At 39.1% G+C, this 16,671-nt stretch overlaps 1 protein-coding gene across 9 annotated transcripts in view; it reads left to right on the top strand.

Moving 5' to 3' along the window:
- The window catches only part of GTDC1 (glycosyltransferase like domain containing 1), a 174,152-nt gene that overhangs the window by 80,249 nt on the left and 77,232 nt on the right, over nucleotides 1-16,671 (top strand). For all 9 annotated transcript variants that reach the window (XM_069861584.1, XM_069861583.1, XM_069861590.1 and 6 more), the window contains 2 exons: nucleotides 441-608; nucleotides 4,571-4,744. In XM_069861584.1, the coding sequence (XP_069717685.1) occupies nucleotides 441-608; nucleotides 4,571-4,744 (342 nt within the window). The remainder of the gene's footprint in view (nucleotides 1-440; nucleotides 609-4,570; nucleotides 4,745-16,671) is intronic.

Here is a 16,671-nt window from a genome sequence, read left to right as displayed (position 1 = left end):
ATCAAAAAGGTTTATGTCATAACACGAACATGTGCCATTCCTGCTCATATATTGAATTTCAGTAGTTGGTTGCATAAAGAAGTAAAGTGTAATGAAACTGGCAAGCAAAGTATTCCCTAGTCAGCCTTATCTTTGTTCCATTTGTCCTTCAGATACAGCTTTTCTTGCCTTTTTCAATAAAATCCATCCAGCTTTTTTTATTTTGCATCTCTCTGTAACCGAGCTGGGAAGACCAATGAGATTCAGTGCTTTTCTAGTTGGGTTCTTAGCAGCTGCTTTTTAAGAGATCAAAACTTCGAATGCTGCTACATGGTATTAAGGCTTAGCTATTGATGTGTCCCTATAGGGGTTATGTTTTTCTTTGGGGGGGGGGAGAAGGGGAAGGGGTGACCCCTGGAGCATGCTCACAGACAGTAAACACTGCTCTCCTTGTTTTCCAGGATCCTCTTTGCAAGCTCGGTGCTTAACCTGGCTGAACTCGTTGCCCTCCGCTCTGACCTTGGCAAATTGAAAAAGGTCCTCTACTTCCATGAGAACCAATTGATATATCCTGTCCAGAAATGCCAGGAAAGGGATTTTCAGTATGGATACAACCAGATTCTTTCATGGTAGGTGTTTCTTGCACAGCTCTTGACTGTTGAGAGCAGCCCTGTAGAGAAGGACTTGGGGGTGCTCATTGATGAGAAGCTTGGCATGAGCCAGCAGCCTGCACTCGCAGCCCAGAGGGCCAAACGTGTCCTGGGCTGCATCAAAAGAAGGGTGACCAGCAGGGTGAGGGAGGGGATTCTGCACCTCAACTCTGCTCTGGTGAGGCCCCACCTGGAGTAGTGTGTCCAGCTCTGGAATCCTCAACATAAAAAGGATATGGTACTGTTGGAACAGGTCCAAAGGAGGGCTACAAAGGTGATTAGAGGGCTGGAGCACCTCTGCTGCTAGGACAGGTTGAGAGAGTTGGGCTCATTCAGCCTGGAGAATAGAAGGCTCCGGGAGATCTTGAAGCAACCTTCCAGTACCTGAAAAGGGGCCAACAAGAAAGCTGGTGAGGAGCTTTTTACAAAGGCCTGGAGCAATAGGACGACGGGCAATGGCTATAAATTGGAGGGGGGAAGATTTAGACTAGACACTAGGAAGAAATTCTTCACAATGAGAGTGGAGAGGGACTGGCACAGGTTGTCCAGGGAAGTTGTGGATTCCCCTTCCCTGGAAGTGTTCAAGGCCAAGTTGGATGAGTCTTGAGCAGTCTAATCTAGTGGGGGGTGTCCCTGCCCATGGGATCAGGATGATGTTTAAGATCCCTTTCAATTCAAACCATTCTATGATTCTGTGATTTAAGGTGTCCTTCTGTCTACAACCTTGCAACACCATAAGCCTGAGGAGTCATCCTCCATATAATTGTTGACTCTTGAGGTACTAGCTGAGTCCTGAAGAGAGGATGATAGAAGTGATGTGGCAGCAACAATCTACTGTATAAACTCATCTCAATTTATTGTATAAAGCCCACTGATGCTGTATGGGGCTACCATGGTGTGCCCATTAGTGATGCAGATTTAGAACTGATAATGAGTGAGATGCTTTGTTTCATGGATGCTTCGCAAAACTGCAGCTAATCAGCTCTTGCTTGGCCATAGCTTTTACTGCGCTGAAATTATATAGAGGGTTTTAGGGAAATAAACAGAAATTAAAATGTACTGCAGCACTTTTCTTGTGAAGAGAGGGCAGTAAACAGACCAGATAAATCCTTATATTTCTTTCATCTAGTATTCAGAAATTGTGCAGTGCTAAAAAACCCAGACATTTTAAAGGCTGTGGTCCTTTATTGTTGCTAAAAACAAATGTATTTCTTGAATCTGAGTTAATGAAAGAAGTTAATAACAGCAGCACTGAAAAGCTTTGTGGTTAGGCACTGTACAGACTAAGTGAATCAGCAAAGCTCGGTTGTTTTGAACTGAATTAAATTAATTTCCAGGATCTTTCTCATGTTTCTGTTAATAGGAGAATTATTAGGAATAGGGATTGGGCATTTTAATGTGCAAGTTAAACTTTTGCATCTTTTATATCAAGTAAGCCAGTTGATATTGAAATAATGACCTGTGTATACTCTGACCATTCTGTAGCTGCTTCTGCCACTGCATTTGCAATGTTTCACTTAACTGGGTAGTAAAGATGGGAAAATATACTGAAGGATCTTCCAAAAGAAGAAGGAGCCTTTTTCAAATTTTGTAACAAAAAGATGTGGGTTTTGGCACTGGGCAAGGAATATTTTTTGTAAATATATTTTTCTTTACTATGGCAGTTATTTTTCACACATCTGTTGTAAACTGATGTATGTTTATTCTCAAAATAGGCATTTTAAGATAATAAAAGTATCTTCTTGTATTAGGGAAAAAAAAACAGACTTCTGTGGATGCTCTATTCTGTTTCCTTCAGCCTCCAATTGCTTTTCCATGTAATTATATAATATTCATCTTCTTTTTTAGTTGCTGCAGAAACCCAAGCAGATAGAAACCATCTCCTCTTTACTCTTTGTAACTACCTCGTGGTCATCTTCATTACATGGTTTAGCCTTTGTGACATGGTTTAGTAGGCATTGTGGTGTTAGGCTGATGGTTGGAATTTATGATCTTTAAGGTCTTTTTCAATCTTAAGGATGCTGTGATTCTACAATCTGCCCAGAAATGCTCTCTTCCTATCTTCCAAATCTGTTAAAAATGTAAAAATGTATGTATGTAAAAATGTATCTTTCCTATTTTGGACAGAGGTTTTGGAGACGATTGAAACTAGAGCACTTTCAATCTCCAGGCTGGTGCTTTGAATCCTTAAGAAAGAGAATTTTTCTCCTCCCTAATGGTTCTGTAGGGTTTATGTAAGAAAATCCTATTTTTCAGTGATAGCCGAGATTCCTTTTAGCTGCTCAGGCAGTGAGGATGACAGGATCTTTCTAATTTGCCATTGTTAAGCAGATCCTCTAGGAAAAAGTTGGGCAGATAAAGACCTCATGCACAGAAGAAGCAGAAATGACACTGTTGAAACCTTTCCTGTATGTCAGATCAGCAAAGAAACGTGCTGGCTTCCTATATTGTCTCATGTCATCTGTAACTCAGTGCAGAAAAGGTGACTGGGTCATTTGTATCAAAGTGAGGAGACCAACAGGTTAAAAACCATAGGTAGGGAAGAGAATGGGATTCCAGAAAGCATTTCAGCTCCCACAGCCTGCTTGAAAAGGATTATTTCTCTCTCTAATGTTGAGTTTTTTTGCTTTTCCTGCCGACTCCTGCTGCTTTGGTGAGCAGTGTCAGTTCTCTTTCTTGACCAGACAGCACTGAGCTGCAGTGAGGATGAATGACAGCCTCTCACCTCAAATATACTTTTCCTCAGCCCAGTGACTTATGAACGTGTGTCCTCAATGTCTCTTATGACCCATAGGTCTGTATTACAATATAAAACACACTGAGAAAACCAACCACCCATAAAGCAGTTCTTACCTCTGTGTTTGCCAGCTTAGTTAAAATTGTGTCAGCACTTCCAGGATAAACTTCCAGATGTTTTGTTTTTTTTGATAGCATCTCCTTTTCTCCAGGTCGACTCTCTGTGAAGAAGTAACACCTACATCATCATCTAACTACATCTTAAAAGTATTGATCTAGTTGATTTTAAAACACAGCAGTAAAGAACAAATCACTACATTAATATACCAATCTTTTTTTCAAACATCTTTTATTGACACTGTGTGCTATGGTTATTATATCCACATATTTAGTGAATGTAGTTGTAGTCCAGATTATTTACGCGTAGGCTAGAATAACATTCTATTTCTCTAGTGCTCTGCTACCTGACACACATGGTCATTTGAAGGTAGGTTAACCAAAGGTAAGTTGTCCATTGGTGCAAAGGTCTATTTCTAAGGAATTTTCAAGTTCTTCCAGATTTACTTGTGCAAAAGTCATATTTGAGGGGTAATGGCTTTAAGGTGAAAGCTGGGAAATTTGGATTAGATATTAGGACAAATTTTGTTTTTACAGTGAGGGTGGTGACATAGGCTAAATCATGGACACCCTGTTGCTGGAGGTGTTCAAGGACAGGTTGGATGAGGCTTTGAGCAGCCTGATCCAGTGGGAGGTGTCCCAACCCATGGCAGGGGGAGTGAAACTGAATGTTCTTTAAGGTCCCTTCCAACCCAAACCATTCCATGACTCTATGATTACAGCAGGTCTTATCTTTTTATAATGCTTTTAAGAGATTATAGCAGTAATATTATTCTTACCATTTCATGAACAAAAAGTGATCCACAGATAGAATAGGATCTTCTCCTTTAGATTAATAACAGTAATTTATTGCTTAATTAAAAAAATCTTTAAAGTATTCTGAAGAGTGAATAGACAGAAATCAAGACATTTCTAATTAAGGTACATATGCTACTCCTAATTCACTTGGAAAGGCTGATATTAATTAGCATTCCACTTGTACTTTTTGTTTGTTTATAAGAATTTGTATCATATTTCCATTGCATTTAAAAGAATTCTGTTCCCTTTGCAGCAGCAGGACATTCATTAATCTTAACCACTTTTTACAGCTTGGTGGCTGATGTGGTGGTGTTCAACTCTGCTTTTAATATGGAATCGTTTCTTACATCCATTGGAAAATTTATGAAGCTGATTCCTGACCACAGACCTAAGGATTTGGAAAAAATAATCAGACCGAAGTGCCAAGTTCTTTATTTTCCAGTCAGGTTTCCTGATGTGAGCAGGTCAGTACATTTTCCACGTCATAAATTGCCTGTAGCTTGTCAGAACTCTCTATTTATTGTGACGTTCTAACTAATCAGCTAAAGCATCATTAATGAAAGAGTTTGATAATATGCAAAATCCCCTAATTGATAAATGTATTTCAATAATCAGAGGCTACTCAGGCAGCGTGTGATCTGCCAAGACTGTCCGTAGTGCGTGTCGCACAAACTTGCACTGTTGAGGATGAGTGATTTCCCATTTGTTTTAGTGATTTCCCACTTGTTTTTGTCTTTAAGCAGTTGCCTGCTCCTCAGCTCTGTATATATTTGTACAGGGGAGGTCAAGGAGGAGAAAGAAATGCTAGGGAACAGTAAAATTGATAAGCCTGTAGTCAAGAAGCTATATTTCCCTTGGTGTGTTGCAGTGGGATTTTATTCCCTCCTCCCTCCCCTACCTCTTCGTTTATTGCTTTCCAGGTAGGTAAAAATCATCCCAGAAACAGGGAGCAGACTTGCAGATGTTGGCATTAGCTGCAGCAGTAGTTGCTCTTCAGTCTTCCTCGGTTACTCTGAAGGACGTTTTTTATTACCCTCGTTTCAGAGCCCGTCTTGAAATTAGTGGTGGGTTATGTGGCTCAAAGGGAACATTCGCTAGATCCTTTTCACTTTTGATTAAACCTGGCACAATTGTTTTTCCTGTTATAAGGGACTCTCCTCCCACCAAACAGGAACTTTGCTTCAATGGGACCAGCACTAAATAGAGTATGATTCTGCAATTTGATTATACTCTTAAAACCAACACAATGCTGGGTATATTTTTTTTTTTGCTGAAATAGGGATGGAAAGCACCATAATGACTCTGCAAGCAGAGTCCGGCTTTTGATCTGATAATAAGTTCTGGCTGTGCTTGAGATCTTTGTCCCTGACCAGCGTGTACTTACAGTTATTCCAAAGGCTAAATATACATTTGTGGTAGTTTGGGGTAGAGAGATTTTTAGTACAGAAGCTGAGGTTGTGCACTCTATTGATGTTCATGCTGCATGGTTTGCATTTCAATAATTTGGAAAACTTTATATTCTAAATCGCTGAATTAAACAATTTAGAAATCAGTGTTTAAAGTCTTTAAATGTGTATTTTTGGCAAGTGGGTTAAAGTCCTCCAAAGTTCTTAGTGACTTGGCACAGCAGTGGAGATCTGTACCTATTTATCCTTGAGAATCTACTATTGCTCCACAGAGACCTTGTTTTTCAAGAGCAAGGGAATGCTGTGGATGTTTAGCATATTTGATATTGAGCCATTTTCAAAAGGTCTCGTGGTTTTTGGCATACTTTGGGAAGTCATGCTGCCCAAGGTTAGTTTTGGAAATGAAGTTGTGATAACCCTGTCTCATATATTAAATCACCTCTTTCGGACTTGTCAGCCCTGGCAGATGGGGTCAAACAACACCTGTCAAAGTAGTCTGAAGTCATGCAGACGTGGTCATTTGTGCAGAGCAGGTGGTGGTTAGGTGGGTAAAATCTCATTTTACAAGGCAGGACACCTTTCACGCTTTCATTGTGGTTGTTGCACTTGAAATTATGTTGAAAAAGTATTTTCAGCAGTGATGGGCAAAATTAAGATGGTCATAAAAAAACCTCTGTAACCGCACAACTTTCTTAGTGGAATAATTGGAAACACAGATTAATAGTGAATTGAGAACATCCCTAAAGTGAAGGACTTTGGGATGCTGGTGGATGAAGCTCAACAGGAGCTGATGAGGTTTGCAGCACATAAAGCTGACTGTATCCTGGGCTGCATCAAAAGAACTGTGACCTGTAGGTCGAAGGAGGTGATTGTTCCCCTCTACTCTGCTCTTGTGAGGACACCTCCTTCCCAGGTGTCCTGCATTCAGTTCTGGGGTCCTCAGCACAGGAAGGACATGGATCTGTTAGAGCGAGTCCAGAAGTGGCCATGAAGATTATCTCAGCTCTATTATTTCTTATATACATTTTATTCAACAACTAATGCTGGTTATAAATTCTGTTCATTTGTTTGTTTCACAAAGCCCAATATCATCACAGAAAAAAACATAAGAAAGGACTGTTGCTGCATAACTCTGCAGTTCTTCGGGTTTTACCTTCAGTTGCAGCCAATATTTACTATTTCTTTACAAGATCATGTTTTAACTGACGTTGAATGCACCTGTGGCAACTGAATGCTGGTTTTTAATTTTGAGTGTATTACTATAGCGGCTGAATGGAGACTGAGGAGAAAAAGGTTAAGAAAAATTGTGGCCAAGCTAAAATTTATAAGGCAAGCTCTTAGCCCAGAGTGTTTTTCAAGTTATTTTCAAATGGTAATTTGCTTTATCCAAACCAAACTCATACAGTGTAAGTAAGTGATTATTTGCATGACTGACAATCATTTCAGTGCCTGCAGTCTTTTTAAAATGCATAATTTTGCTGAGATGTTGGGAAAATATTTAAAAATTCTGAAGGCAAAATAACCAGGATGATTTTTTTTGTTTTTTTATTTCTTTACTTTGACCTCTTTTATTTTGCGTGTGAATGTCTCAGGGTGTGTTTGTGTCTGAAACATAATCTTCGCTTGGATTTGGGAGAAGTGATCTAAGAAATGGTTCTCACGCATGTGATGGTGATCTTTTAAAGATTATTTTAGATTAATATCGCAATTGTAGGGCAAAATAAAATATATCTGGCCCTTGATCAAACCCAGTGTAATAAAGCGGCATGTCACACGAGTTAATCCTGTAACATACAAGCCTTTTAATGTAATTACTGCAGATGATGGGTACACAAACCAGCACAAGCAGCATGGTAGATGATCACTTAAGAGTGAAGGTATAATGATGAAGGATACTCTAGGAAATACTTGTGTATACTATTAAAGGTACCATTATACATATGCGTAATGAGTATTTATGTAATTCATATGGGTACCTAATCAGTGCTTTTGAGAGGAAGTTATCAATGCCTTTTTAAAAAGAGTCATCTTTTTAATAAGTATTTGTCATAATGGCATGTATTGGCATTCCCAGAGCAAACAAACAGACTGGTTCTTATCTGACAATGAGAAGAGATGAAAAAGGATTTGAGGATTTAGTAGAATAAGAAATTTTCTGACCTAATCCTCCTGTTTTCTGGTTCGGAGAATGACTAGCTTCCATATTGCATCCTGGGGTGCCACAGCTCCTCTGCTTATACTTGTTCGTCATCATTTGTTACTTGGAATTCTCCTCTTCATATATTCTGATGAAGAGGGGTTGGAACTAGATGATCTTTAAGGTCCCTTCCAACCCAAACTATTCTATGATTCTATGATTCTATGATTCTATGATTCTAAGTATATTATATAGAAATACATATTGGAGTCCATCTAAGCTTGGAGACAAGTAGAACTCCAAGTTGAAGGCTGTCACTTCATAGTGCACAGGTATTGCGAGGGATGGAGACCGGTAGTTGATCTTATATTCTGTATATGCTGTGTACCAGACTGGCTTTTTACGACCTAGTGAGTTACATACACTGCAATTTACCCTTACGTTGTCATCGGTTAAATTTCAATTTATTTTCTATTGTAATGTAAATAAATTCCTAAAAGTTTTGGGTTTTTTTCTATACAATCAATGCAGTCTGTTCCAATATAATCTGTTTTCATTTTTGCACTGGAAAACTATAGTCCAGGGAGAAAATCGGCTTTGGTACTTGCATTTCCATATTCCAGCAGACCCTGCTGGAACACCCCTGGAAGGTCTTTGGTGTCGCTGCATCCATACTGCCTGTAGCAGTTGGCAAAGTGAGGTCAAATTAGATGCTCCTTGGAATTCATTTCAATGAAAATTGTGATGTAGATTTTGGTTATTATTGCTATTCCTCTGACTGTAGTATATCTTTCTTATTATCACGATATGGTAGAAAAGGAAGATGTTTTTATAAGCAAAAATGAAGTAATGTTCCTAAGAGCTCAAAAAGCACATTGGACTAAGGTGAAATAATATAAAAGAAACATGAGAGGATGAGGATCACAGCAAAAAATAGGAATAGCTCAATTTAAGTGGAACTTGTCAGTGAATATCTTGTGCCGTGTTATACATTTCAAAGTAGAATTAAAAACTTGTAGAATGTTGTGTCTTCATTTGCTTTCAAAACTTAGTACAGCTAACAGGACAGTTTTGCTTTTATATTCTTTTAGTTATAGTGTAAGGGAGGAAGAACTTGCCAGTTTGGAGAGTACTTTAGGGCCAGTCAGGGGAGTTTCTGACTAAAGCAGAAGTTTTTAAAAGACATTGACGGTATCTGTTGTACAGAAACGTGTAGAAGAGCCTGCATCAATTGGACCAGGTTTGCAGAGCTGAACTTCAGACCTCTCTTTAGATAACCAAGAGGCTCCCCTTTGCCTTGTAATCTTAACCCCATGCAGTAGTTTTGCTGTGCTGGAAAAATACAGATGCCAAAAAGCAGGAAGAGACTTGAATCCACAAGAGCCCAAAGCTATAGATGGGCACCGGGGACACGTCTGCGTTGCACAGAATGATGCTTTGCAGCAGTACCCAAGTGAGCTGTAGGGAACTGTCTTGCATATGGGAAGCTGTATACCTTAGAAGAGCAGTTTTTTGGCTAATTAGCCTTCCAGTGAAATAGCATCTATTAGCTTAGGTGGAGTAGTATGCTAATGATAGTGATCTGGTCCTGAGGCTTGCTACCGCCGTTGGTGGGGGCACAGGCATCTCTGTGGTGCACGATGCTCTCTCTGGTAGGCACAGCCTCCCTGCCACCACGGTTTATGGGTAGTTAGCATAATTAGAAAATGCCAATAGACTGCTCCTACCTTGGGGCTTGCTACTGAAGAACTGGGTGATGGGTGATGGATATTACTCTCCTGAATGGCATTCCTCCTCACCTGCTGTAAGCAGGTTTTGAGGGTTGGTGTTGGCACGCTAGGAGTTGCACGACAAGCGCAGGGGATGCTGTCAAGATCTGGGACACAGCACCTATTGTGAGCAAAGTGCGGTACTGGCTTAAAAGGGGAATGAAACAAAGTTTCTCACTTCTAGAGCCTTTGGCAGTGGGTCGGTTACCTTCTGCATCTCTGGGATAAGGGATTGTGTGGTTGAATGGAGGGTTCCTCAAGCATCCATCTTCGTGGTGCTTTCCTACTTGTTGCTTCCTCCAAACATGCGCCATGTGCTGTTAAGGAGGTTGGGGGATCATGCAGGGGTTTCCATTCTCACTGTGGATTTCAGAGGAGTACCCATCACTCCAGCCCAGTCTTCCAGGCAGAACATGTCAGTTTTATCCCCAAAATATTTATCCGCAGAACTCTCCAGCAGCAGCAGACTGAGCGTGCCCTCCTAGAGAAGGGCCTGGCTGAACAGTCTGCTGGGACATACTCATTTTGCAAAACTTTTTAAAAAGTAATTTCTTTTTATCTATTCAGAGGCAAAAATAGTTTTACTGATTCCCTTTTATCTGTCGTATAGGTATTCCACTAAACTCTATCATAATAACCATTTAGTCTCACAATAGCTCACAAGGATACTTAAGCAGAATTCTCTATGCAACCTAGTTTTTTTATTATGTTGGGTACTGCTCATGTTGCATACAACACATTCCCATAAAACTTGCATTTTGTATTTAAAGAGAAATTTCTCTGGAGAGTTAAGGTCTTGTAAAACATTCTTGTTCTACAGCATGAACGAATTATTATACTCTGGGGCATTAAAAGTGAAGTGTACTGAAGAAAAGAATTTTTTCATTAAAATGCAGTTTATATTGATAAAACAGATTACTAGCATTTGATGAAATGTGAAACTTGGATCTACCCATATCGCTAAATCACCAGTAGGTTTATTTTGGCAAGAAGAATAGAATGTAATGTATATCAGGACCAATCATTATACAGTACCTGTTAGTTTTGTATTAGATTAAATTGTCTTTTGCTAAAGTACTTGAAAAAAAACCCTACTATATCTGTGTCTTGAAGTAGCAGAATGTGGTAACCAAGAATATTAGAAAATAAAAGCTGTCGTGTTATCAGTTTTGGCACAGTCATTTATCAATCAGTATTTTAAACATTGACAAGTGGTAATTTAATAGGGAATGACCCTGTTGGCAGGAAGTTCTAATGACAGATGATGCAAACTCATTTATCACTATGGGGCTGTGCTGGCTTCTTACCTTTCTCAGTATCACAGCTCATATTTTCCAAGTCTGGGATGTGAGAAGCCACAAAGGGCAAAACCTGTGGCACGGAGCCTATAACCACTCCCATCTAATCTGATTAACCCCTTAGCTGCAAATTTCTCTGCAGTATAGCTGGTAAGATCTAAAAGTTCTCCTACTGATTTAAACAGCATTTGATTTTTAAGTAGGATTGGCTGTAATTCTTGTAAGCACTTCCCATAGTCAGTATTTTAGAAATGTTCAAGTTTTATCCCTTTGAATACAAAGTTGAGACATGCTGCTACTTGGCTTTCAAAGCCGAGCCACATTCTAATAATTAATAGCACATTTCATTAACAGGCATTAAAAATATTATATGCGGTGCCCTATACAATGGGCAGCTATTATTATTATTATCATTACTACTCGAGAAGGAAATTGATGCATTCAGAGTTAATTGATTCGTGCATATTCATGTGGGAAGTCAGTGGCAGAGTCACGACTGGACTGGATTATTATGCACTTCCATGCATAATAATTTCTCTGCAACTTGTAAAGAGAACAGACTACCTTCCTGTAATAAGTGTGGGCATTTGAAGTTGAGGGATGTCATGGGAGAGGAGATGAAAATAACACCTTCATCAGCACCCGGTATGGATGGCACTTTAAATTCTTCTGAGAATAGTCCATCTGTAATACAGTAATTCAGCTATACTTACTCAGAATTGAAACAATGATATATTTTCACTTTAATTTCCACGACAGCAAAAGTTTTCTTCCGTTCGATGTAATTTTTTGTTACCTTTTTTTAAAGCATAATAAAAGCAACCCCTGCTTTGGGCTTTATCTACCTTCTTACCTTAGTTCTCCATCTGTTCTTTCTCCTTTCCTTTCACAACAGAATCTCTGTTGTCAAGGCTGGGATCAGGTTAGATATCATCCCAATACAGAATCATAATACCATTGTATCATTAAGGTTGGAGAAGACCTCTAAGACCATCCAGTCCACCTGTCAGCCCAACACCACCACAACTACTAAACCATGTCCTAAAGTGCCACTTCTACACATTTTTGAACACCTCCAGGGAGAGTGACTCCACCATTTCCCTGGGCAGCCTCCACCAGTTCTTCATCACTCATTTGATAAAGACCTTTTTCCTAATATCCAATCTAAACCTCCCCTGGTACAACTTGAGGCCATTTCCTCTTGCCTCGTCACTTGTCACTTGGGAGAAGAGACCAGCACCCATCTCACTACAGCCTTCTTTCTGGTAGTTGTAGAGGGTGGTGAGCTTTTCCTTCAGCCTTATGTTCTCCAGACTACAAGATGATTCATACATGAAATACTTTCAGAGTTTGCATCAAATTGTATTAAGAATCCATGAAGTTTCAAATGAATTGGTTAAAATTGTCATGGCAGACTTAAAGCTGTTTTATTTTTTCCTTGTATTCAAAGCGGAAAAAGGCTTTTGATTAATGGTAGGATCGTGTAAAGTGCTAAATACCCTCATTTTCACTGCAGTCGCTGGGAGCTGAGGGCGGTCGGCATTTGGTGTCAGTACAATATTAACGCAGGTAGAAAGAGAGGGGACACAACTAAATGCTGGGTATCTAGGACTGTGGCTGTGTCCAGTTCAGTTCCAACACATACGAAGGTACAGACTTAAATCCTCTGCATGTGTGAAAGATGATTTTTATACCCAAAGCTGTCCCTACTGAATTTTGCATTTCAAAATACTGCCCTTCAACGTTTGAACAATCCCATATTTTTTATTACAAAATTCATGAATATTACATAGAAGTGGAGGTGGATTTTTTGTTTTGCTTTAAAGTGATTTCATGCTTGCAGAATGTAACAGAGAGAGAAGCAGTCATGTTGGGTACACTATTTCTTAGTTGCTACATAAGGCAGTGACAGAATCCTATTGCTTAAATATTCCAGGCATTTGTTGTTGCTATGTAATGGAAAAGAAAGTAGGTGATGTGCTAAAAATTGCAGAAAAGATAAGGAATAGGAAGGGATATCCAAGTTTTTAGAGATTTTTCACTGAGAATACAAAATGTTTTCAAAAATCACTTTTAGGAGAATGAAGGAATCTGTTACCAGTCGTTTGGCTTCTTGCAACCGTTCAGTGATATGGAAATTATCTGGATCCTAATTTAGATTTAGACTGCATATAAGGAAGAATTTTTTTACAATGAGGGTGGCAAAACACTGGCACGTGTTGCCCAAGCAAGGAGTGGAGCTCCCATCCCTGGAAATGTTCAAGGTCAGATTGGATGGGGTTTTGAGCTACCTAATCAAGTTAAAGATTGCCCAGCTCCTGCAAGGGGGTTGGAGTGAATGACCTGTAAAGGTCCCTTCCAACCCAAAGTATTCATTGATTCTACATGGGGGAATAGTAATACCTTTAGTAAAAGATGTGCTTCATCTTGAATGCAATATTAGTTGGGGAAGTGGAGAGAAAAAAGCCCACCTCCCTCCAAAACAGGACGTTTTGAAGAATGGTGGAATCACACAAACTGGTAGATAGCTTTGCAATTTGTTATTAAATGTGAAACTGAAACTTTATGTGGGTTGGATCAGCTTTAAGCGCTGTTTTGTGCTAGATTGCAGACAACCGATTCAAGTTAAAGTTTGCGGTACCGTTAGATGAAAGTGTCAGCAGAGAAGATACTAAGATGTTCTGTCGAATTTCAGAGAATAAAGAATAAGAGGAGAAAATTACACGATGGAATACATAAAATCGCAGTTTTGGGTTTGAAGAGGAAACTTGAAACATAGCTCTCCAGTCTTATGGAGATGACCTTTATGTAAGAACAATTTAGTACAGATGTTTTATTTATACATAACCAAATGGGATGAAGTTAAATGATTTTTAATTTTGCCAAATCACAGATAATTTCTTTGTTGTTCAAGGAGTATTTTAATCTGTTTAGGTTTCTTTCTTTCTTTTTGATTTTGCATTTGCAACTAGGAATATTAAATATTTTATATTTTGGACTTTCCCCCTGCTCAGTCGTGACTCCCAGATGAAATAATCCTCCTCTTCTTCCCTTTAAATAATTCAAATAGCATACATTTAAAAATATGAAAATCCCAACATAAACGTACCAGAAGTGCTTTTAAGGTGGGAGGCTGTTCAGTTTTACTACTGAAAAGATGCATGTCTAAATAGTAATGGGAGTTCATCAGAGTTTTAGGTTTATGAGCGCCATGTGGTAGGGATGCTAGCTGTTGAGCTGTGGGAGATCCAAGTCCAGTAATGCTTCTCCAGCTTCTTTTCCGTAAGTATATATGAGAAAAGACCTTTAGATCTTGTTGCACTTTTTAGCAATGGGGCATTCTGTGTGATAAGAAATCCATACTTGCAGTGAAGGGCTTTTGGGTATCATATAATAAGACATTACTATGTTGGATCTGGGTTTTTTGAGCAATGTTATAGACACTGACAATAGCCAGGAAGAATGAATTGGATAGAGTTGAATCAGCCAACCTGTGATTAATTTTAGAGTGGATTCCTCATAAAACTGGGCTATTTTCTTATAAGATGGCGCCTAAGTAGTGCTTAGGTCAGGCTTGCAACAAACAAAAGACTTTGTCCATCCTTGACCTACCTTATCTATTTCCTGCCCACCTTAGAATCTTGGGACTCAGCAGCAGACAACATTGTCTTTGTTTTTGTTAATGCCCAACTAGCTGCAGGAGTAATGGTGTCTAATGTCTTTTCCATCATGCCAGAACCCTCACCTTTCCACTTGTCCTCCCTTGTCAGCTCTTTCTGTCTAGAAACCACAGGTGTCTTAGTGCTGGTTCTGCACCATTTAAAGAGACTTTGATTAAATTTCTCCAGAATTTATAGGTATCTCCAGATTTTAGTTATGTTCCTAAGTGGAGGTATGGAGGTGTTCAAAAAGTATGTAGATGTGGCACTTTGGGCATGGTTTGGTAGGCACGGTGGTGTTGAGCTGACAGTTGGACTTGATCTTAGACGTCTTTCTCCAGCCTCAGTGATTCTATGATTCTAAGCAGCAGCATATCTGCACCAGAGCAAATTAGAAAAACCTTATTGAGTTCTCATATGCAATAGAAAAGGTATTTTTAAAGATAAAGATTGGTGTATCTGTGTAAAGCACTGAAAAATTGTATGTTGTTCTGGTAACCCAGGTTCAAGAAAGATTAATTTAAACTGTGAAACAGGTACAGAGAAATGCTGCTAGGATGATTAGGAGAATCTGTATTATGAGAGCAGATTAAAAGAGTATGGTTCACTTGTCCTAGGAAAATAAAGGTTGAGAAGGGGATATATGTTAATCTTTATAAATACAGTCAGAGGATAAATGCCATGAAAGAGGAGGAATTATTTAAGTTCCAGGATAATCCTTACAACATCCACTAGGTATAAATTGGTCATTATTAAATGACTCAGACTGGAAATGAAAAAAAAGAGAGTTTAGGGAGGTTGTTTCGGGCTTTGTTGTTTTGTTTCTTTCTTTCTGAGAGGCATTTAGTTGTGAAATGACTGTTGAAACTATTGAAATGCAAGAGGAGTTTGATAAATTTGTAGAATGGTTGGTTAAACAATATGGGAATAGTGCCAGGTGTTTGTGCATGTTTGCTGTTATGATACCCCAAATGAAGATGACGAGATGGACTATGAGATGGTCATATACTGACTTCAATCTTGAGGCCATAATCTTGAGACCTAAACTGGTCCCTAAAGGAGAACATTCATTTCCAGCATCTATGAAAGGCATAAAGGAAGACCAGTCTGTTCTGTTCACAGTGTTTATCTTGTATTTCATTAATCAGGTGTTGCATGTATGAGCAGTGTCCTGCAAGGTGTCCCTTGTTCGTATGCTCAATCTTTAACCTTATTTGGATCAGGAGGAGTTTTCATTAGCCAGATCCTTAAATGAACATGGTGGGAAGGGAAAAAGATGAGGGAAATGTTTTTGTCTTTGTACACTGGGATCATCTGGGCATTCTGGTGCTTTTGAAAAAAAGCCACATTGTGACCAGTGCATTTGATCCCTTTTCTCCTCTTCCTTTGAGATGCTGGAGTTCTTGAGGCATTGGTCATAGACTTTGTTGTTGTCTGGTAGGCTGAGCATCCCTCGGAAGACAACATAAACCGAAGTGGTACCAAGGGTTGACAACCACAGTGCTCGGGGAAAGTATTAGGTGAGATGCACTTCAGCAAGAACCATCTTCAGGCAAAATTCTTGAGTATTGTGGCTTTGTAAGCATCCTTCTTGATTTTGCCTCAGTTTACTTTTGCTCACTGAAGCATTTGGATAAAATTCTTCTGTCGAGCTCATTGGAGTCAGAATGAGTTTATTTTAACTTTCCTATTTTGATGAGGCTGTATGGCTGTTTCATTTTCATCCTTGTGTAGAGTAGTTTAATACCAAAATTGCCTCAATCTGCGCTAGAAGCAAATGAATCACAGAATGAACTTTTTAAGCAGTAATTCCTTTCAGTGACTGAAATTTTATCTGTCCTTCATCAACCTTCATCGCACTTCTTTTGATTTCAGAGTTCACTTCTGTTATCTGCCATCTGATTTTGAATTACTGATCTTGAATTATGTGACTGTATATGGGAGAGAGAGAGAGTTTGGCCCTTTTCAGGTGCCTAAACTGTCTTCCTTTTGTTTGCCAATAAAAGGAGGCATTATCTGTCAGGATTTCTGTTAACCTAGGGAAAAAATGTTAATAAATAATAAAAAAATAATAATAAATAAGGCAGTAGCAGGTAAAAAATATTATCCTTTTTTTTTCTAG

Source organism: Phaenicophaeus curvirostris, chromosome 7, assembly GCF_032191515.1.
Source record: "Phaenicophaeus curvirostris isolate KB17595 chromosome 7, BPBGC_Pcur_1.0, whole genome shotgun sequence".
NCBI classification, from domain to species: domain Eukaryota; kingdom Metazoa; phylum Chordata; class Aves; order Cuculiformes; family Cuculidae; genus Phaenicophaeus; species Phaenicophaeus curvirostris.
The sequence above is the reverse complement of the archived record's forward strand: the minus strand, read 5'-3'. Positions and strand labels throughout refer to the sequence as shown.